This window comes from Miniopterus natalensis, chromosome 17 (assembly GCF_054644295.1).
Source record: "Miniopterus natalensis isolate mMinNat1 chromosome 17, mMinNat1.hap1, whole genome shotgun sequence".
NCBI classification, from domain to species: domain Eukaryota; kingdom Metazoa; phylum Chordata; class Mammalia; order Chiroptera; family Miniopteridae; genus Miniopterus; species Miniopterus natalensis.
The window spans coordinates 41,380,080-41,403,084 of record NC_142097.1 but is presented as its reverse complement, the minus strand read 5'-3'; the positions used below and the strand labels follow the sequence as shown (position 1 = coordinate 41,403,084).

The 23,005-nt window shown below is 55.2% G+C and overlaps 1 protein-coding gene across 1 annotated transcript in view; it reads left to right on the top strand.

The window, feature by feature from the left end:
* The window catches only part of SDK2 (sidekick cell adhesion molecule 2), a 181,217-nt gene that overhangs the window by 95,643 nt on the left and 62,569 nt on the right, over positions 1-23,005 (top strand). Inside the window, exons 3-5 of the mRNA XM_087826335.1 lie at positions 8,729-8,835; positions 16,226-16,373; positions 21,927-22,060. Of these exons, the coding sequence (XP_087682461.1) occupies positions 8,729-8,835; positions 16,226-16,373; positions 21,927-22,060 (389 nt within the window). The remainder of the gene's footprint in view (positions 1-8,728; positions 8,836-16,225; positions 16,374-21,926; positions 22,061-23,005) is intronic.

Below are 23,005 nucleotides of genomic sequence, written 5' to 3'. Positions count from 1 at the left end.
GCCTCCTCCTCAAAGCCTCTGTCCTCTGCCCCCCAGGCCCCCCACGCACACCTCCCCCTGCACGAACACGCCCCTGGGTCTCATCAGCTCCTGGTCTGCCACCTTGAGGCATGGCTGGAATCCCCAGATGCCCCAGGTCCCCACTTCCCCCAAATCAGCAGGGCCCCTGGCATTGCAGGACCCCAGGCCGCGGTGCAGGGAAGGGGTCCTCCCTGGCGCTCCCTCTCCCCGGGGAAGGCCTAGTTAGGGACTGCTCTCTGGGGCTGAGACCTTTCAAGGCAGCCTCTCTCCCCACCACACACACCTGGCAGACCTGGGAGGGCCTGGAGATAGCGAACGGATTAGGCTGCGCCCCCCCCCACCACGATCGGGACACAAAGCACAAGCAACTGGGCTCCTCCAGGCCAGATTCCCACGCAGCCTCTTTAGGGGCTTGTTTTAATTTGCTTTCTTTCTGATCCACCTCAGCATGAAAAGGGTCCTGAGGCATTTCAGGAAGGTGGCAGGAGACAGGACAAAGGAGCATCTCATCCTTCCCCAGAGGTGGAGGAAGCAGGGAGCCCTGGGGGAGACTCCAGAGCTTCCTTGTAAGCAAAATAAGAGGCGACACTTTTTCTTGCCTTGTAGTTTGTTCTTTTTCTTCCTTTTTTAAAAATAACCACACTGCCCCCCACCCCCCAACCCCAAGGATTTCTTCTTTTTCAGCCACTTAAAAAAAAAAATCAAAGGGAACCAGCTTCAAGTTTTAACTCCTTGCACCCTGGACAGGCTTTGCCTTGTCAGTCTCTCCATTCCTTTCTGCTCCTAGTAATAAAATGTCACATCCCATGTCACTCTTCCCTTTTCAGAATGATCCCAAGAGCTCATGACTGTTGTCTGGGAGGGGATCCCTGTGCCAGGGCAAAGACTGGGCAGCTCCCCGGGGGCATCTCTCTGGGATGTGAGAACTGCCTGCTGCCCGCTGAGCAGACAGGACCCCAGAACAGGTCAGGGCATGCGTGGGAGGGGACGTGCTGGAGTCAGATGGGCCTGAAATTGAATTTCACTTTACTGCCCTGGAGCTGGGTGACCTCAGGCAACTTGCTTAACCTTTCTGAGCCAAGGTCCCCTGGCTATAAAATGGCTGGTAGTCCCTTCCCCCCACAGTAAATGTGGGGATGAACCATGACTATGTGTTTGCTCCAAACCCAAGGCTGGTATTATTATCAGAGGGAGGATCCCAGCAGTGACAGTCCCACCTGCCCCTCAGCTTCCTCCCAGGCCTCCCTCCTCCTCATCTGTCTTCTCACCCAGAGTCTAGGGGAAGCACCCTGCTGATGGAAATCCTCAATGAAGCTCTTTTCCTTGCTCACTAAGAGCAATTAATTGGTCTGGAAGGTCACAGGGCAGAGAGACGCCCTCCCCCAGCCAACTAGCCAGGGTTGTCACAGTGTTATCAGCCCCAGCTCATTAACACCAATGTCCCTCTCATTGACCACAGGCCCCAGGATCAATCAGAGCCTCATAGGTTCTCCCAGGGGAGCAGGGGGGCTCTGGGCCACCCACGGGGGGGGGGGGGGGGCAGCAGGGAGGCTGGGGCAGGGAAGGGAGGCCCTGCAGCAACTCTTCCGCTTCTGAAGCCATCCATCAGGTGGTGGTACAAGCCCCCAGGCTGAGTCTTGGCTGAGTAGCTGCCTTCAGGTGATTCTGCATCCAGCCAGCTCAGCCCTGTAGCCACCTGCTTCTGAAGGGTCTCAGACAATGGGCGGCATCCCTCCTCACCCCCCATCCCACTCATCCCTCCCACATTGTCGAGGCTTTTCCTGCCCTGGCTTCTCCCCAGCCTGGAGGAAACCTGGCTGTATGAGCTTCTCACAATCACTGTAACAACCACCAACTTAGTGACTGGTGGTCACTAAGACGGAAAGCTCAACATTTCAGGGATGGCATCAAACAGAGCAGTTTAGCTCTGTCTCTGATCCCTCCATCCCTGATCCCCTTCCATCCATCACCAAAGTCCCACTGAAGGGTTTTCCCGATCAGCCAAGCTCCTTCCTCCCGGGTCTCCCCTGTGACTAGACTGGCCAGCACTTAGCAACGGCTTCTCTGTGCCATCCCAGGCCAAACCCCTCGGCCCTGCTCAGAAGCACCTGTCCCCTCCATCATTCACAGTGTCAGGGGAGAGTGGGGTGCTCAAAACTGCCCTTCAGAGCAAACCCCAGGAATGAGAGACCCCACACTGCTGGGTACTTATCCAGTTGAGGTCCATCTTCCCTGTGGACTAGACTGTCCCAGCGTACCAGGTACTCATTGGTTGGGTCACCTGGGCAAGGTACTTAGTCACTCCAAGCCCGTCTTCTCATCTGTAAACTGTGGTTTCTATTAGCACAAGTCTCCCACGGCATCATGAGAATTAACTGAGTTGATGTATGTTAAAGTTCTTAGAAGAGTACATTTCTTATGCACTAATAATTATGTTAATTATATAATGGTACATTATTATTATTATTTATTACCTGGCTCGTGTACTTTTCACTTTAAATCACCCTGGATGGTCTCACCTCCTTTCCTGAGGAACCTGTGCCAAAGCAAACCCACAGTGCAGCGCCCATTTCCAGCCTGTCACCACCCCAGTGGCCAGTTCTTGGGGCGCCAGCTGTCCCCTACTACAGAAGGGGGTGAGGTAGCGGTGTGTGTGCCCGAAGGTGTCTGAGGACACAGGCACACATGGGCGTGCACATACCTGGGCCTGCTGCCTCTCCTGCCTGTCACCCTAAAGGCTGTGGGAAGATGGAAGGAAGCCTGAGTTCCCAGGGCTCAGCTGCCTGCCAGTCCCCGCAGCCTGCGCTGGCCTTGGCTGTCTGCAGTGACACCTGCGGGCCTCACACAGAGGACCCCGCTGGCCCCCGGTGGACATGGAGGCCCAGCTGTCTCCCCTCCCAGGGCACCGTTCACTAGAGAAGAGGCTTGGCAGGTGGCTGGCAGAGAGCCTCAGTGATGGAGCCTGGGGAAGGGACACGGGTGGGGGTCTGTCCCCCCCAAGTCCCAGGGCTACCCTTTCCCTGCCCTTCCAGCCTCCCTGCCCTACACAGGCCTTTGGAAAGAAAAGCCTTAGGACCAAGAGTTCGGTGGTGATTAGAAATCTCTGTCCCGGAGGACCACCTAGAACCTAGGAAATGTGGTGTGGGTGGGAGAGTATGTGTGGCTGTGACTGGCCACCTGTCTCTCTCGAGTGCATCTGAATGAGGCGGCAGAGAGCCTGCATGCCGTGGCCACGGGGCAAGAGGGAGTGTCTGGAACCAGGCAAGGCGGACCTCGGGGTGGGAGTGGCCATGGACATGTGTTCACCCTAGGAGTGTTGCCCAAGTACATGAGTGTGTGTTTATGTGGAGATTGTGTGCATGCATGTGAGCATACATGTGTATGTGTGTTCACAACCCTGTGCCTCTGCATGAGTGTGCACACATGCATGTGGGTGAGCATGCACAAGTATGTGCACATGTGTGTGCATGCACATTAGGGTGTGTGCGTGAGTGTGGTGGCTGTGCACACACGGATGCATGATTGCATGTGAGTTTGTGTGTAGGAGGGTTGCATGAGTGTACATAAACTTGTATGTGTGTGCATGGATGTGCATGCATATGGGTTTATGAAGAGTGTGCACATGGGCAGGAACATATGAAAGTGCATGAGTCTGTATGCACAAGTGTGTGTATATGTGCATGTGTACACAGGTGGGTGTGTGCAGGTGTGTACCCATGTGCATGTACACACACCCCCTTCCTCCGTGTGAGCATCTACATGCATCTCCGGGCACCTGATTTATTAACGAGGACAATACAAGGAGAGCGTGCCTATTATTTCTGGTGTCCGCATCAGCTCCTGACAGCTTCGTGGAATTGAAATATCTTATTTAATGCGACTAAGAATCATTTTAAATATCAACTCTGACGCTCAAGGACTCGAACCAAAAAGGGCATTGTGTGTTTCCCGGTGCTGGAGAAGATGCCACATTTGTTAGGCAGCGATTGTCTCCCCGGCCTGTCTCATGTCTAAAAATCCAATTATCCATCCTGGCTCTTTTCTGTGTTGTCGTCGCCGTGTCCCCTCCACCCTGAGCCCATCTCTCCATCTCTGAGCTGAGTAGACCAAGCCAGCAGGGTCTCGTGGGTTAAATCGGGACACCCTGTGATGGGGTAGAGAGAACAGATCCTCGGGGTGCCTCCCTGTCATCCCAGCCTGGCCCCAGCCCGGCCCCCAGGCTCTCCCCACCGCCTGCTGCCTGTGACCATCTCACTGGGGAAAGCAAAGCTTCCAGCCTCCGAGAGACTCCTGGCTCCTCCGCAGCTGTCAGAGAGCCCGGGGAAGCTCTAAGTGCAGTTGTGGAAAGAGTCCCAAGGCATCTTGTCACAGGCACAAAGCAGGGAGCCAAACAGCACTAGAGGAGGCCCTGCCTCCTGCTTAAAAGTGGGGGGATGATGCATTTGCATGAAGAAATTCTGAGAAGAGACTCGAGAAGAGCTAATAACAGTGGTTTACTTGGTGTGTTGGGAGCTGGGAAGACCGGGCAGTGGGGGGACTGGGATGGGAGACAGTCATTGGGCACCTCCTCTTTTCCTCCTTGAGCTTTGAACCTTGTGAAGGTATTTTCTAAAATAAATCAGCAAATAAGTGATCCTAGAGGTGGGTGAATCCAGGTGCTCACCAGCCCCCAGGGCCATGCCCCGGAGACTGTTCCTCATTGGATGGGAAACGGGGTTGCAGGGAGAGGTGCCTCTTGCCCTGTCCCTCACCCCATTACCTTCCACTCCCCACCAGTGACTCATACACTTGCTCCCTCATTTGACAGGCATTTGTGCAGCACCTGCCATGTGCCAGGCACTTAGGTCCTCTTGCATTGCTCACATAAAAGGCAACCATCCTTGTGCCCATTTTTCAGATGGAAAAACTGAAGCTTGCAAGGTTCCATAACGTGCCCAGGCCTCACTCCTAAGAAGGAGCAGACGTAAAGTGAAGTCTAAATGTCTCTGAGTCAGAAGCCCCAGCACTTTCTCCAATGTTCCCTTGTGGCCAGATCAGGGGTGAGCCCTGTGCCCAGAGAGGCGGGGCTTATTCGGGGCCCTGCCAGGCCAGCAGCCACAGGTGGGTGGGGCAGCTAGAGCTACGGGCTGAGTGTGTCCCCAGGGTGGGAGGGAGCTCGGCTGGGATAATGAGGCCTGTTACTGTCATTATCAAGGATGCTCATAGCAAATTGAGATGCCGGCCAGCTGCCTGTGCCGCCCACCTGGGAGGCAGGGGGACGAAAGCTGCAATTTGGGTGGAGCAAAGCTGCTTTCCCTGCTCGGAAAGCAGTGACAGAACCGTTCCTTTAAATAATGTTGCCTACAAGCCAGAAATAGGTCTCCCAGGCAAGGAGCGCCAGAGGTGGCCCAGGGAGAGGAGGCGGAGGAGCAGAGAGGAGAACCTGCCATTAACTAAAGGGCAGGGGAACCGAGGGGAAGCCCTGAGCTGGCCCAGCCTGGGGGGGGGGGGGGGGGGCTGCAGCCAGCTGGCCTTCCTCAGAGCCCCAGGTGCAGCCTGGGGGGTTCTGGCTGAAGCACATGGCTGCAGAGCCTTCTGCGGAAATGTACTTTTATTAAAGTTTAAAATTCACCACACATCACTGACATCGGCAAACAAACCCAGACCCAACGAGTCCCCGGTGTCCTTTTTATAATGTATACTTAAATTACATGCTCGAAGCGCATTTTTTAACTTTATTTTTAAAATAAAACCGATATATGCATACAATAAAGAAAACTCGGATGGCATAGAAAGACGTAAAATCAAAAAAGTAGAAGTTCCCCTCCCCACCCCCGATACTTCTCCCAAAAGGGAGATAACACAGACCAGAGGATCAATCTCGAAAACATAGCATGTACCTGCTGGAGTGTATGCGTGGTTATGTGTGTACAGATATGTGCTATTTCTGTTTACCCACATGGTGTCATACCATTGACACTATTCTTTGACTTATTTTGGTCCACAAACTCAAATTGCTTTTATTGGGTCAATTTGCATGGTCCTAAACATTAAACTAGGGTTTGGTCACCTGTTTCAATAAACAACAACTTAGCAGGAGTGTCGAGACGACATCGCTGTGCTTGCCCCTAACGCTCAGCTGCGATGTTGTTTAGCTTATCGCTTCCCCGTGTTTCTGTTTCCATAAACATCCGCCTTCTCCGGCTTCCTTGCCAAGCTCCGCGTCCTGGAGACCGTTCCATCCCCTTCCACACAGGTGTCCCCGAGCAGCCTGTGGCTGCGGCCTCCAGCGATCCGGCCCATCCTCGATGGTCGTTACGTGGCTTCGAGGGTTCGTTTGTACGTCTCTACAGTGAACATCCTTGTACCTATTTTTTTGCCACATTTTTGCAAGTATATCTAAAAGGCCGGCTCCCGGGAGTGTAACCTCTGGGTCAAAAGGCTCGCATAGTCCCATTTTGCAGGTTTTGTCCCAAAGGCTAGACCGATTTACACTTCCACCTGCCAATCCGCTCGTCTGCCTCCCCTCCCCGCGCTCTTGCCAGCACTGGGTGTGATCGCACATGAGGATCTTCTGCAGTCTGATATGTCATCACGGTTTTGATTGGCTTGTGTTTGGTGGTGACAGAGGTTGAGCATCTTTTTTGTCAGTGTGTTGGCCATTTCTGTTCATTTTCCTCTCCCTGGTGCGATTTAATAAAATCCAGTTCCATTTCCAAAGATAGAGAGCTTTTCTACCCAATCTCTCCCTCCATCTTCCCTCTCGGGTCACCCCATCGCTTTCAAGGCCCAAAGCCGCCCCCGCTCCCCGCGGGAGAGAGAGGACAGAGACGGGAGAGCCTGTGAGGGGCTCAAGAATGGGTTTGAGGAGAATGGGACATTTGCCAGAGCTGGGCGCCCGCTATCTCCCCATCTTCACGCTTACGCAGTAAGGAGGAACAGATAAGAGCTGCAGCTGGTGGCAGAGATAAGAGGCTTGGGCAGCCAGAATGTTCTAGATAATGCTGCAGAGCCAGAGTGAGCTGGGGCTTATGCAATCCCAGGACAGCAGGTGGGGCCATTGGGCACCGTGGCAGTGCTGAGCTGGTCAGCAGCTGGGCTTGGAGTCAGAAGGCTCCGTGGGACCCTGGCCTGGCCCCCTGCTACCTGTAAGACCGCAGGTCAGTGACGAGCTATTTCCGAACCCCAATTTCCTCACCTCTAAAGTGGGGGTAGCCCCCTCCGTGGGATTAGCATGGAGATTGAAGGAAAGGCTCTCAAATTCAGACCCAGGACCATCTGCACCTGTCCAGGTAAAATGAGAAAAGTGGAGCTAGTGTAGGGGCTTTGCATAAAATTTGTTTAAAACTTGCTCAAATGGCTTTTATGCTGAGATTACATTTCTTTTTTGTGATCTCAGAAATGTCCTTTATAAATAAATTGCTGACCACTTCTATTTATTTTTCTCTCCCTGCCTAGCACTTTTAAATATTATCTCTCTCTTTTTTTAGTGTTTTGTTGCCTGATTTTTTTGTCTGTTTGCTTTTCGGTTGGCTGGTTTTAATGATCTTACTTGGCAAAATAAAAAATTGACAGTCTTATGTCAACCCCCATTTTTTTAAGTGTCACTGGTCCATGATATCCATGGGAACTGCTGTGTGAAGTGAAGAAATGTATGAAAGTACTTAATACAGCATCATTATTGTGAGATGACACTGGTGATGATGAGGATGGTGATGGGCCCCAACTGGAATTCATGTAAAAGTAAACTTGGCAACTCCTGGGAATGAGGTGTCTCTGTCCCAGGGTTGCCACAGCCTAGGGGCAGGTGGCAGTGAGCTTATCCACCAAGTCAGCTGGTCAACCCCTAGGAGACCCAAGCACAGGGGAGATATCCTAGGCACAAGCCCCTTGACTCATGAGGTCTGTGCCGGGCCATTCATTCCCCAGCGATAGGAAAGGTGGTCCCAGAGGAGGTGCCAGGGGAACTAAGCCCTCCAGACCAGAGAGCATCGCCTGCCCATGTCTCAGTGCCTGGCCTCCTCCCTGCTTCTCAGCCAGGTAGGCTCCCCGCTCTCCTGCTCTCCAGCAGCCTTTCCCCCAACACCAGACTCTGCTGCAATTTGGGCCAGACACGTGCTCCCAGAGCCGGCTCCCCAGGGGCCTTCTCGGATTCGTGCGCCCTGGCCCCAGAGCCCCATGCACAGAAAGCCAACCTGTCCTGCTCAGAAGGCTCTGCTTGTCCCTCTGCAAAGCTGCAGTGGTGTTGCCTATAACTTTAAGGATAGAATGATGCAAAGCATTTGGGGAAACGTAAATTTCCCTGCATCTGTCACCTCCATCCGTTTCAGTGAATATTACAGCACATCCCATGCCTGGCCAGAATAAAACGCCCCACCCTTCTCAGTCATGTGAGTCACAAGAATGGGAGGACAGGAGCCTCCAACAGACCTGAGACGTGCTGGGAGGCCTGGCCATGGCCAAGGTCAAGGGCTCCAACACAGCACCTCCCAACCTTGGGAAAGTGTAGGCTGCTTCCTGAACACCTGAGTAAATTGCCTTTGGGTGGGACTCTCCCGTTGCTAAAGACCTTTCTGTGACCCCATGACGTGGCCAGAGAGTCAAGAGTGTCCAGCTGCTCTTCATACTGGAGGAGGGTGATGTGGTGACCTCTGCCCTCTGACCCCCGTCTGGCCTGTGCATACCTGCAAGTGCCTGCTTGCTCACTGGCTGTCTCGTCTGCCCCCAGGTACATGATCACCAGCCTGGACCGCACCCACGCTGGCTTCTACCGCTGCATCGTGCGTAACCGGATGGGCGCCCTGCTGCAGAGGCAGACCGAGGTGCAGGTGGCCTGTGAGTACAAGGGTGACGGGGCAGGGTGGGCGTGAAGCAGGAGAGGGGCTGCAGGGTCCTCACCCACCGGCCGCACTCCGTCTGTGCTCATGGGGTGCTCATGGTGGTCCGTCCTGCTTATCCCGGCCAGTACTCTCGTTCTGCAATTGATGGAACCACGGCCCGGGAGGTGCCGGGAGCTCTCAGGGACACACAGCTGATGAATGACACACGTCAGCTGGCTCTGAGTTCAGCACTCTTTAAACAGAACCAGCTGCTTTGTTTTTTAGAAGGAGGCCCTGTCACCTGCTTCAAGAGTCTCCTCTGGGGTTGGCTTCACACTTGGGGCATCTTCCAAGTGGCCAACCTGAACCTCTCTTGGCCTACTTTCTGGGGCCCCCCATAACCATAACTTTCCCATCCTCCGACTTGCTCAGCCCTGGAGATGTCTTGGCACAGGGTCCTCACCATCTTCAGAGGACATTGGGAGGTGCCTCACGGTGGGCACCATAACCCTAAGAGGGGAGATGACAAGTCAGGCCACCTGGGAGAGCCTGGCAGGCAGAGGGTAAAGTAGGTGACCCTCACCCAGCCTTTGGGGTAACAACCTTCTCCCAAGTGCCCCCACCCCCAAAGGATGGATGGGAAAGGAAAGGCAGCTTCAGAAGAGCCAAGGGCATCTTGGGGCCCAGGACCCCAGAGCACCAGGCACCACCCTCCCCTGCAACTCAGTTTCCCTTCCCTGTCCTGCCCCTCACCCTGAAATAGGTGCCAGAAATGGGCCTCCTGTGGGCTGTTTTATGCTGGGTGTCTTAGGGGAGAGGTCCAGGGTCACATAGTGGGACATGGGCATGTGGGAAGCCGTAGTGAGCCCTGAATTTTTTTTAGAAAAGGTAAACCACTCATCCGGAGCCATGGGGGCTTGCCTCGGACTTAGCACAGAAGAGAGCTTTCCACCTGGAGAGAAATGGGAGCGAGAATCCTAATAGGAAGCCTCTAGTGAGGCGAAGAGTGTTTATAATAATTATAGAAAACAACTGTAATCAGAAGTGGAGGACAGCTTGTCCCCATAAATCAGCACTAAAGGCAGCTCGACTCACTCCAGGAGCAGAAAAGCCCTGAATTCAAGTGATGGATCAGGGCCACTGTCGGGTGGCTGGAGGAGTCCCTCGGGGAGTCCAGCAGGGCAGCAGCAGCCGTGAGGCGGTCTCCAGAGAGACCGCCCATGGGAGTGTGTGCACACGTGCATGCAAGTGTGGGTGCACTGGTGTGGGTTCGTGCATGTGTGTGTGCAGATGTGCCTGGCTGGGCTGGTCTGCCTCTTTGCCCGCCTATGTATTGGTGAGAACATGTACGTGTGTGTGCACATGTGTGTGGAGTTGGAAATGCCATCCAGGACCCCAGTCGGTGCCGGCTGTCATGGGGAGTGTCTTCCAGTCCCTTGGTTCATAAGAGACAACAGGAACTTTCTGGAGTTGAGAGCCCCTGGGATGACAGTCTCCTCCTGGCTGGCTCCGCTGGTCAAAAAAAAAAAAAAGAGAGAAAGGAAGGGCCCTGGCGGTGCCTCAGTTGGTTGGAACATTATCCCGGCGCCAAAAGGTTTCGGGTTCGATTCTCAGTGGGGGTGCGTATGGGAGACGACCAATTGATGTTTCTCTGGTAAGGACCCAGGTGCTGTAAGCTAGGCTCAGATGGACCGGACTCCAGCCTGGATGACACTGGGGCCGAGGGTTCTTTCTTCTCCCCGCGAGGCCCACGGGGCAGGCGCCCTGGAGTAACCCGCCCGCCCTTTCTCCCGCCCGCCTTCCCAGGTTCATCCCTAGCGGCCCCCCTGCACTCCAGGGCTGGGGTGAGGGTGAGACAAGTGAGGTGTGGGCGATGCACGGCTGATGGAGGCTTCCTCTCGGGCGCTCACTGCGCTGCAGGGCCCGGGAGTGGGGCCTCACTCACCCGGCCCAGCCCGGGGCCTCTCCCAGCTCTGTGTCCCACAGTCCTCCCGCAGCGGCCTGTCTGTCCGTCTGTCTCTCACCCGCTCACACAGATGCGCATGGTTCTGAGGGTGGGTGGGATGAGTCCTGGGCAGTCTCCACCTCCGGCTCCGCCTGATTGCTGCCCTTGGGGCTCTTTCCCGAGCAGCCAGGCGGGCCGCACCCTGGGCTCCACCCGCTTCGCACAGAGACTGGGAATTGGGTTCTAATGAGAAATTAATAAGGCAGCTGTGCTAACAACTAATGATAATAGCAAAGTCATTACAAAAAGATTCTTTACATGTTTTTAATTACAGCAATTAAGGGGAAGTCAATAAAACTTCATTCCCCTCCCCATCTCCCTTCCTGTCCCCATGCAGAATCTCTTCTTTGTTTTTTTAAAGTCACCATAAATTCCTGGCCTGCGACAAGTGGGCCGAGTGGCCCGGTGGGTTGGGAGAGCCTTCCTGAGCCGATAGCTCCCCTCTGGCCGCCGGTCGTCCGCATCCAGATCCTGTGGGCACTTCTGTGTTCTAGTCACCTGGGCGACTTCCCGACCCCGCTGGCGGTTGGCTCAGACGTGGAGCCCCAGCCCCAGCCCCGAACCTGCCCACTCTATGCAGGGCAAAGGGTCCCCACTCCATGGGGAGCCAGTCTGCTCCCCGTAATACTGGGGGCTCAGTCACCTCTACAAAATGGGACTTAAGGGCATCAAGCCTGTTGTTAGGTGGGCTGGCGTCGATGCCCAGAATGTCACCAATGGACTCGCTTTTCTTCTCAGCCCGGGTGTGACTGTGGAATACTTAGGGGGCCGTGCTGTGGTTCAGGATAACATCATCGTGTCTTTCCCGAGCCCCCATTTTACCTGAGTGTTTAATCCACTCAGGAAACAGCTGTGGCTGCCCGCCCACTGCGTGCCAAGCTCTGTCTGGGCAGTGAGGATACGGGGCAAAACCAAGGCACGTACTCTGGAGAGTCTCCTAGCTGTAGGAGCCAGAGGAGCTGCACGAGACAGTTCTTAGCCAGCAGCCAACGCCGGACACCAACCCAGCCTGCCCTACGGCAGCGTGCGCTGTCTCGATCCACGGGCGTCCACGCAGCCGTGAAAGTGACTAAACTAAGTGCAGGGACATAGGTGGGGCTCCAAAAATATGTTGCACAAAAAAGCAAACCACAGTAGACGGCATGCAGAATGATCCCAGGTACAAAGGGCTTAGAACCAGACTAAATTAGCCCTAAATTGTTTGCGGATGTGTCTGTATGTGGTGAAACTTCCACGGGGGAGCGGAGGGGGAGCAATGGCATGATTGACGCCGCGTTCAGGATGGCAGTTACCTCCGGAGAGGGAGGCGTGCGGTGGGGGAGGGGCGAGGCTTATTAGAGTTCTGGTCCTGGCGCTGGTGCTGGGTACCTGAGTGTTTGTTCTAGTTTTCTTTAAACTATGCCTATAATTATATTCGCTCTTTTGTGTGTAATGACATATTTCATGGTAAAAACTGCTTTAAAAATAAATAAAAGTGGTGACTACATGCTGAAGCAGAATGCCTACTTTACAAGACCTTTTAAGATTATAACAAAGACTTCAGGGATCGTTTGTGAGGCCGCATGCAGCTGTGCCCGGGTCCAGACTTCATTGCTCCCGGGGGATGGGGTGGGGAAGGTGGACGGGCGCTGCAGGGCACAGCAGGGTGTGTTACCAGGCGTGTGCCTGCGAGAGGAAGTGCAGCAGACTCATCCGCTCCTGCCTCAGTGCTCGGGCTTCCCCAGGAGGTCCGGGCCCCAGCCCCTGTCAGAGCACGGCCCTCCTCCCCTCTCGCCTTTCCCCTGCTCAGGCTGGCTGCATGGACGCCCTCTCAGCGGCCCCCCTGCTGCTCCTCAGGACATGCTCCAGGGCCCAGGAGCAGGGGCAGGGGGCTCCCTGAGCCGACCCAGGAAGCCCATTTGACAGAGTGAAGTGGGGAGAATGGGAGGGTACTGGGGGCCTGAGAGCCACGGTGAGGCGGGGAGATCGTGGGACGGAAAGGAGGAGGACAGTGTCAACTGCAGAACCTGGACCAAGGCCAGCCACCATCCACATATACACACATACATCCCACCAGGCATAGGTACACACATGCATACATGCATGCATCCCACCATGCGTACATGCACACACATATATGTCCCACCATACATACATACGTACCTGTATCCCACCGTACATACACACACATACATTCATACAGACAGATAATTCTCCATGCCTCCATCCCTTCATTCCTCCTCCCTTCCATCCATCCATCCATCCATCCATCCATCCATCCATTTATTCATCCATCCAAACGTCCGTCCATCCATCCACTGAACACACCCATGGCCCTGCCCTGCTCGCACTCTTCTGTTTTCTCCAACTAGCCCTTCTCTCTGACCACCCAGCCTTCACATCGTCTCTTCCCTCTGGACCATCAGCCCCCCAACGCTCGCACACACACACACGCATGCACACAGGCACACACACACACACACACACACAGGCTTAGCTAACTCCTGCTCTTTAGGTACGTCTCCCCTTAAAAGGAGCCTCCCCACCTCCCCATCTACAGTAGGTGCCCCTGCTCCTGCCTCCCACGTAAGGACTCCTCCTAACAGCCACTGAACGTTTGTCGGTGGGTTGGCTTGCTGATGCCTGTCTTCCTGACCAGACTGGAAGGTCCAAGAGGGCAGGGACCAGTCTTTCTTCAATATTACCACAGATCCTGCCTGGCCCACAGCAGAGGCTCAGTAGGAGTTGTTGCGTGATGGCATTGGGTGAGTTTAGAGAGAAACTACTGTGTGCAGAGCACGGGGCCGGGTATCTTATAGGGGCTTGCTCATGCGTACAGTGGAATATGACTGCCTCTTAAAGCCGATAGTGTAGCAGAATGAGATAAAGACTGTGCATGAAGAATTTTAATGCAGGGATGAGTCACGAGAGAGGCAGAGAGGAAATGCAAACCAGGCCAGGTTTGAGCGCCAGCCCTGCCCAGCACTCACCGCTTAGCACTGGATAAGCCACTCTGTCTCCATGAGCTTTAATTTCCTTACTGACGAAATGGAGCTAATAAAACTGGAGAGAGGAAAAAGAAACACTATTACCATGAAATTGCTTTAAATTGTTCAAATATATCTTCAGAGTTCTGTGAAAAGTTTTTTAAATAGATGAAATTATTGTAAGAACTGGAATCAGTGTGATTTATTGATGCAATTTTTTATAGGCAGAGCCAAGTAATAGCAATTAATCAACAACTAAAAATGTTTGTTTATTAAGGTTGAGCTTCACGTGTTATTATGACGATTGAATGAGACAATGCATGCGAAGTCTACCTCAAAAGAAGCCCAACGTAGGGTCACAGTTCAGCATGTCTTTGTTCTCTAATTGTATTTGGGTTGCATGGGGTGATCTTTGTTGAAGAGGTTGATGTTTAAGCTAAACTTTGAAAATATCCAGGATTCTAGTATTTTAACACTACAAATAGGTATAATTTTTAACACTTTAACATACTTTTCTAGTTTCTACGGCCGCATAACAACTTAGCCCAAAACATAATGGTGTATAGCACTCATTTCTTATGCTCACAGATTCTGCAACTCTTGAATCTGGACAGAACACAGTAGGGATAGCTTGTCTCTGCTCTATGATAACTGAGGTCTCAGCTGGAAGACTCAAAGGCCAGGGCTGAAGTCATCTGAGAGTTTGTATGTTCATTCACATGTTTATGTTTATGCTGGCTGTCATGTGGGGACCTCAGTTCCTTCCCACATGAGTCGTTCCCTTGTCTGTGTGGGGTAGATTGAGCTTCCTTCCAACATGGTGGCTGGATTCCAAGCAGGAGCATCTGGAGAGAGGGATCCAGGTGGAAGCTGTCTCCTTTTGATGACCTAGCCTTGAAATTCACACAGCTTCTCTTCCAGCGTATTTATTCATCAGAAGAGCATGTTGGATGGGAGATAAATATGGGTGCTGCCATCTTTGGAAAGATACAGCCTGACACATGCATCTATTATCATATAACCCCGGCTGTAACGTAGGAAGAAGCCACTCTCCTTCCATTTTACAGAAGAAATTAGCCCTGGCCGAGTGGTTCAGTTGATTGTGGTTCGATTCCCAATCAGGAGGGGAGTCTAAGGGGCAGCCAGGTTGGGGGCCCCTGGTTGAAGGAGAGGAAGAGGAGGACATAGTATTCAAGGGGTCAGAGGGGCAAGAGACCAGGTGGCTTAGGACGTGACCCCCTTGGTCATACAGGAAAACAAAGCTAAGGTTTCAATGGTCTGAGCCTATTTCCTACACCCAACACCAGCAAAACCAGGACTTCAGGGGTGAGACCTCAGATTTAGCATTTTTAATTCTAGGTGATTCTTACTGACGTGCAGCCAAGTGTGAGGACAAAGAATGCTTCCCACAGTCTAATAAGGGCACACTTCACCAGGAACCTCGTTAGAAGGCAGGCTCTAGTTCAGCAGGTCTGGGTGGGGCCTGAGACTCTGCATGTCTAGTAGGTGCCCAGGTGGTGCCCAGGCTGCTGGCCCCCTGGCCACACTTTGAGTAGCGGGGATATTAATATTACGTTAATATTCAAGAGTCGTGCTGATCAACCCAAACTCTCCTCCCACTCCCCATCTCCCAGCCTTTGCCGTTAGAATCAGTCCTGCCCTGATCCCAGCAGGCAGGCGGGCAATAAGAAGTGCTCCTGCCTGTGTCTCACCTACTCTCTGCCCCCTCCTAGCTGACAGAGCCTCAGATCTGGGAGAAGTGTCCCCTCCTTGTCAGTGAGGCAGGAGTTGGCATGTTTATGAAGGATTATGGTGTTTATGTTCACACATCCACGCAGCCGCACACGCTTCCCACCCAAGGCCCAGGAGGGAAATAGTCTCTACCAGGTGGTATGAGCATCCAGCACCCCACCCACCCTCTTCACCTGCCCACCCGCCCTGCCCCCAAGAGCTCGGGGACCTGGCCCTAAGACGCTCCCTTCACCTCACTCCTAAACCCCTGCCCCACTGCAGGGCAGGGCTGGAGGGGCAGCTCTGCCTGACTCCAGAATCTGAGATCTGAGTTCTAATCCTGGCTCTGCCCCTTCCTGGCCACATGTGCTGGGGCAAGTTGGGGAACCTCTCTGAGCCCGTGGGGCAGTATTTCCATTGTAAAGTGTGTGAAATAGAGACCAGCCTCTCATGAATGTGAGATGAATCCTTTGCTTCATGGAGACATATGGGTATAAAAGGATGTAAACCCCAAAAGTCCAAGGCAGGGCACTTCCCAGATGGGGCGATGGGGTCATGAGGGGTGGTCTGAGTGTGGTGTCCCCCTGTCCCCTGTTATCCTGTCTGCATTTTCCCTCCACTGTCACCACTCCCCTCCCCGCACCAGGAGGCCACGGACTGCCACTGGCCTGGGCCCTGACCCTGTGTGTGCTCTTCCTCCGCAGACATGGGGAGCTTCGAGGAGGGTGAGAAGCGCCAGAGCATCTCCCACGGGGAAGCCGCTGTCATCCGCGCCCCACGCATCGCCAGCTTCCCGCGGCCACAGGTGACCTGGTTCCGGGACGGCCGCAAGATCCCGCCCAGCAGCCGCATGTGAGCACCCTGCTCTGGGAGGGCTGGAAAGAGGGGCCGTGCCCTGGGAGGGGAGGTTGGGGGCCAAATAAAGCCCCCAAATGCTGAGTGGGGCCCTTTCTGCAGAGGCAGCCTCTCACAGCCCTTCTGGGACATGGCCAGACCGGGGACCTCCCAGACGACAAAGTTTGGTTTACGGGGGCCTTTCTGGGAATGTGTGCGCAAAGACTCGGAGCCAGGACAGCTCCGTCGCCTTCCTGGGGAATCCCGGGCGCTGCCTCCCAGGGCACTTACGGCACCCAGACGGCGCGGCCAGAGGCGCCCTCGCTGTGCTTACGGCCAGGATTCGGGCCAGCAAGGCCGGGGGGCCGGGGGGCGCTGGCATCTCCCTGTGGGGCGCCGGCCGCGGTGTTTCCGCTGTGCGGGTGTGCCCGCGTCCATGGCGTGCCCGGGCTCTGTGTGTCTTGGCCACCGGCAGGAGGTGAGGCAGGGGCCTGGCAGGGAGAGAACACACGGCTCTTTCAGCCCTAACAAAACCCCTCTGTGTGGCCCAAGGCGTCGGCTGGGGCAGCCTGGCTTGTGGGCAGGAGCGAAGGAGCCAGCACCTCCTCGGAGGGCGAGGGCAGAATGTTTCCTCCTGGGACACGCCCGGCCCCCCTGGTCCCCCCTCGGGGTCTGGAGCCAGCCCAGGCTTTCCCTTTCCGACTCCACCTCTCCCCTACTCCCAGAAAAGGAGAAAGGCCACCCCGTCCTGGTCTCCTGGGGCAGCAGGTCGACGGCAGGAGGACCTGTCCTGGTCCCTGTAGGAAGCAGGAGCTGAGATGCACAGCTCTCGCCTTTGGGGACCAGGTCGTCTAGTGAGAGAAGCATAGTAATCACCACAGTGGCTGTCATTTGTGGGGCATCTGCTATATTCTCAGGTCTGGATGAAGTGCATTGCACACCTCACCCTCCCCTCTGGGACAGGTGCGCCCCTCCAAGGAAGAGACACTGTCTCCTTCCCTTCTCAATCTTCAGAGTGTGGCCTCCAAAAATACCTGTGGAACTAATGACCCTCACAACCACCCTTGGAGGTGGCTGGTTTTATCCCCACTTTACAGACCGTAAAGTAAAGCCCCCAAAGTTTAATGACTTTGCCAAATCTCACCACAGCTGGTTCCAGGCTTGCCGACTCCAGAGTCAGGGCCTTAATTCTGTCTTACAGAGAAATTATGTGAGAAGAGGCTCAGAGATATGGGAAAAAAATGGATAAACTGATTGCACGTGGAAAGAATTGGTCCTGGTAGAGTGACTCTCAACCTGGTGACCTGTTGAAATGATTTGGGACAATTTAAAATATACTGACCTTTAGATCCAACACCCCCCCCCCCACATTCTGACTTCATTAAATGGGGTGTACCCTGGCATCAGGACTTTTAAGAGCTCCCCAGTGATTCCAATATGGAGCCACAGTTAAGAACCACTGTCCTAGGATGTATCAGTTACCTACAGACATCATAATGCTGCGTAACAAATGGTCCCAGGGACCTGAAACAAGAAGCATTTATTTTTCATAATGAGTCTGCAGATTGGTGATCGAGGCTGGGCTCTCACTTGTCCAGGGTTGGCTGGCTGTTGACAGATGAGAATGGCCGGGTGACTCACCTGTGTGCCACACGTCCCACCCTCCAGCCAGCTCACCCTAGCACCCTCTCCTGGCACCTTCAGAGGAGCAGGAGAAAAAGCAGAAACAGCTTTTTCGAGCGTCTCCTAACCTCCCATTGACCGAAGAAAGCCACGTGGTACAACTCAGACTCAAGAAGTGGGGAGACTGGCTCCACCTCTTGAGAGGCCCTGCGAAGTCATGTGGCAGGGGCTGCGGATGCAGAGCGGGGGAAGAATTAGAGCTGAACCCCTGGGTAACAGGTGGCCTCACACTGTGTGAGTCAACATACTCCCTTAAACCTGGTTAAGGTTCAATAAACCAGCAGAGCGTGGTCCGCCGCTAACACGGGTAGTGAGGTTGAATTGCCGAACGCTGTGCCACACCGATGCTGAGACAGGCAGGTGAACCCTCGCCCCCCCCCAACTCCCTTTCCGAGCGTGTCTCACGTGTCCAAGGGGTATCCCCGAGGGCACCCTGCACGCCCAGCGCTTGGCGGGGGCTCCCTGGGATGCTGTGCTGAGAAGGACTCTGAGGCTCATGCAGCCTCAGCGGGGGAGCCAAGAGAGGCTCACGGTGTGTGCCGTGGCTGCGGGAGGGGACACGTGGGCCCCTATCTACTGCACTTGCTGCGACAGTGAAACCCTGCCTCCATCCTCACTCCCACCGTCCCTTTCCTGACACCTTTCCACGTCCTTTTATCACCCCTGGCCTCTGCCCTCACCCCCTTTCCATCCCAGCAGCCCTGGCACAGGGCAGGACGGTCTTAGCAAGACACACAGGGTCCCCTCCACTGCCTCCCCGCTTCGCCCCACTCCTACCAAACATGATAGCGCGCTGTGCCGATCTTATCTCAGCAATTACAGCGGATTAATACTCAAAACCGGGAAGAAACGTTCCTGGTAGCAGAGTCTCTGGTGTCAGTTTGCCAGAGATACCTACCTGAGGAGTGCCCTCGGCCAGAGGGTGCGCAGGGCGCTGAGGGCAGCTGTCCACAGGGCGGCGCTCTGCCCGGGCACGAACGGTGCTCAGCAGCACCTCCTCCATTCCCGGTGCTCACTCATGAATAAGGGCGAGATTCTTAACAGACCCGTGCTGGGGGCTTCAGGCAGGTTCTGGGATGATTTATTTTATTCTTAATTAAATTATCCATCGGGCACCCATGGAGCCCAGAAAATAGGCTGGCTTAATAGAAGGCGTAGATGCAAGGTGGGGTGGGGCAGACCTAGTAAACTGAATCCAGAGGAGGGTGGCAGAAAATAGAACCCAGCCCCCGCCTAAGAGCTGATCCCCGTCTTCCAGGCCCCTCAAAATGCCGCCAAATGCTCTCAGTGTGGGTGCATCTGGGGGCAGTGGGGTGGAAGCCCTCCTGAGTGCCGCTTGGGAAGTGAGACCCAGGGTGGTTCCAGAACCATCTGGGGGGGGCTGGTCATCCTGAAAAAGGCTGTGAGACCAGGGACCATTTATAGCCACCTGCTGAGGGCAGAGGGAGGGCAGATCAAAGGCCATTATCACTTCCCAGTGTCTCTGCCTCCTGTTCCACTCCACAGTGAGTACTCCAACCCAGACCCTGTGGGTCCTGGTCCAGACCGCTTCCCTCTGGTGCTAGTTAAAGCAACGCTAGCTGCAGCAGCAGACAGGCCCCCAAGCCCAGGAACTCAGCAACATAGATGTTTATTTCTTACTCATTTAAAATCCCACCACAGTTGAGGGATGGGAGGGGTGCCCCCTCCACAGTCATTTGGGGACTCTGGTTGGTGGGCACTGTGCCGTCACTGACACTGGGCTTCCCAGTTGCTCTGCTCTGACGGCGCAGCATGAACATGGGGATCATGCAGGGGATTCTTGTGCAAGCTGAGACACCCCACAATGTAGCTCAGCCACATTGCCCCACCTGGGTGCAGGGGAGCTGGGAAGGGTGACCCCTGACTTCCCAGCAGCTACCCTACATTGTGGAGGGGGCACCTGAAACTAAAGTGGACAGCGACCATCTCTGCCACCTCCATTTGCCACCCCACCTAGGACAGGGTATCTCAGCCACAACACAATTGGCATTTTGGGCCCGATAAATTCTTGTTGTGTGGTGCATTGTAGGACACTTAGCAGCATCCCTGGCCTCTACCACTCATTGCTAGTAGCAGCCCCACAGCTGTGACAACCAGAAGTTGTTCAGACATTGCCCAGTGTCCCCTGGAGGGCAAAGCCATTTCTGGTTGAGAACCACTGGCCTAGAAGGATCGGTCATAATATAGACAAAATACAGCTAAGAGGAGAGAATGGGGGTGGGGGAATCTTCATGGTCCAGGAGAGAAGGAACCGGAGGTGGAAGCCGCCTTCCCTGGAGGCCAACAGGGGACTCAGGACAGGCAGGTGAACTGGACAGCGGGTCCAGGCCGTGCCCAGTGCGCCCGCCCGCTGGAGGCTTCCTTCCGCCTGCTCCCACGGTGCCACGGCAGTGGAAGTGGCCGGGGAGGCGGGAACCCGCGCGGTCCAAGTACATAGCTACTTGTCAGATTGTTCCTGACCTTGGACTGTGTGCCGGGTGGGGGCTGTGTGAGAGGAAGGGGTGCACCTCAGGCCAAATAGCGGGGACAGAGCAGAAGCAACAGCAGGAATCAGAACCCCAGCCTCGGGGCTGGAAGAAGCTCTCACGGGCATGTGCCTCCACCCAGCACAGACGAGGAGACTGAGGCCCAGCAAGGAGGCGGTTGCAGGCTCTTTAGAGGCCGGGGCCAGAGCTTCTTCCCGAGCTCCCCCCCCCCCCCAGGAGCTCACCCTCCCTCCCCCAGCCCTCATCCACCCGTCAGGCTCCACTGAAGGACAGGGGTCCCTGCAGGAGACTCCCAGGCGGGCAAATGGTTACCATCCCTGCCCCATTTTGTTGCTTTTAAAATACTTTAGCCTCACTCTGTCCCACTTCCCATCACCTCATTAGCTGGACGTTACAAGAGCTCTCCAGAAAAAAAGAAATGGGCATCGTTAGGGTGCCCGAGAATTGGGGCAGGAGGGCATTAGCTTCCCACTTCCCAGAGCTCTGCTGAGAACTCCCCCAAACTGCATGTGAACTCAAGAAAAACCAGGAGAGGGGGACCCCGGCCCGGCCCGGCTGGGAGAGAGCAGGCTGGAGAGGCATTAGCAGGGCTGTTTATTTGAAAGGTTGTTTAAAACTCTGTAACAGTCACCTAATGGGAAATTTTGAAAAGAATGCAACTGGATTTGTCCTTGTTAAACTAACATTAAGGATATTTAACAGCTGTCTCGGGCACATCACATTAAAACCCGAGATAGACTCGACAGACTGATGGCTTTGTTTGTCATGGGGAGGACGGGTGAGAGGAGATGACAGGCGGAGCGGCTTGGGCAGTGCCCCTGGAACGGCTTTGCCCACGTTGAATGGGGTCCCCAGCTCCCCGCCCAGACAAATCCTTTTTCCTGCCTGCAGACCTGGGTGCTGAGGGGCTGGGTGAGGGGATCTCAGCAGTGGGAGCCAGACCGGGAGCACACGGCCCACATCTGGACCCCACTGCCCAGCCAACATCCTTTGTCCCTCTCAACCAGCCCCCCCAATCCTCTCTGTTGACCGGCTTTGGGGAGGTGGAAACGGTTACCCCATCGAGGCTATGACGGACCAGGGCAGAATTCCCAGGGACCTTGTGGGCACAGCCCCTAGCCCGGGCTTGGGGTGGGGAGAGGGAGCCTCACGTGGACAGCGGTCTGGGACCTCTGGGCATGGGCTGTATTGGGGTCTGGTCCCCAGCACCGGCAGCCTGTGCTCTACAAACTAAGTGTGGATGGAGTTCTGGCAGTGAGCGGTTCTGGGAGGTGGCTGGAGGAGGGGCTCTGGGGGGCACCAGCTTCCTGTCTTCGCTCCCCACCCCGGGTGCCAAGAGCCCCTCGGGCCCCCATCCGAGGAATCGTGTTCCCCTTTCCAGAGCCATCACCCTGGAGAACACGCTTGTCATCCTGTCAACGGTGGCTCCCGACGCAGGCCGCTACTACGTGCAGGCTGTTAATGACAAGAACGGGGAAAACAAGACCAGCCAGCCCATCACTCTCGCCGTGGAAAGTAAGTAAGCGCAGGCCCGGGGCGCGGAGCTGTCGGTCAGTCTTGGGAATGGGGCTCCGGGGTCACAGGGAAGATGGAGTGAGGCTGGATGGGGGGGGGGGGGGGAGTGCAGGGGAGGAGCCCTCCCTAGGAGGGGGAGACCTGGCCGGGGGTGGAGTGACAGAGTGAGGCAAGGAGGGGGCATTCCCATGGCAAGTCTGAGATCCTGCATCAGGACCCCTAGCTTGGCAGTCACAGGGCCACTGGCAGGCCTGGGGGGGCTTGGAATGTAGGGGAGGGTGGACATCATGGACCACAGGCTCCCTGGGCTCGGGTGCAGACGGGGAGAGCGCGCCAGGCAGTGGGAAGCTCGTTTTTAAACAAATATACTAACTGCCTGTGCTCAGCTGGCACGTAAAAGCACTGCTTCTATCCGGAGCCAGGCCGTCGTCACTAATGGGGGCGCAGGCTGCCTGCCTCACTCCTGTCTGGAAGCACCTCTGTGTCCACCCCCAGAGACCACCCAGCACCCCAGAAGAGAGAGACAGAGCCCTCCCCAGGGCAGACGCAGAGAGTGGCAAATTAAAAGGGTGGCTCCTTGAGTTTCCTTTGGCAAAGAGGCATTTGTCCAGCGGACACTGAGCTGTGATGGCAATGCTGGGATGTCCTCCCTGACCAGGCTGTCCCTGGCCTCGCTCACCTCCTCCCTCCCTGTTCCGTCCCTGGCATTGAGAGGGTGGGTGCCACCTGGGCAGCAGGCCCAGATCAGGACTCACAGAGTGCGTGGGATGAGGCCGGAGCTTCTGGCTGCAGCTGAGCAACCGCGCAAGCTGGGGGAGCCAGATGTTTATGCCTCTCCACATCTGTACCACCCTAAGCCTCATTTATCATCCACGGTCCCTCTGGGACGCACCTGCCAGCAGCAAGAGGGGGGTGGGGGCCAGCATGGGGCTTTCCCACGTCCTT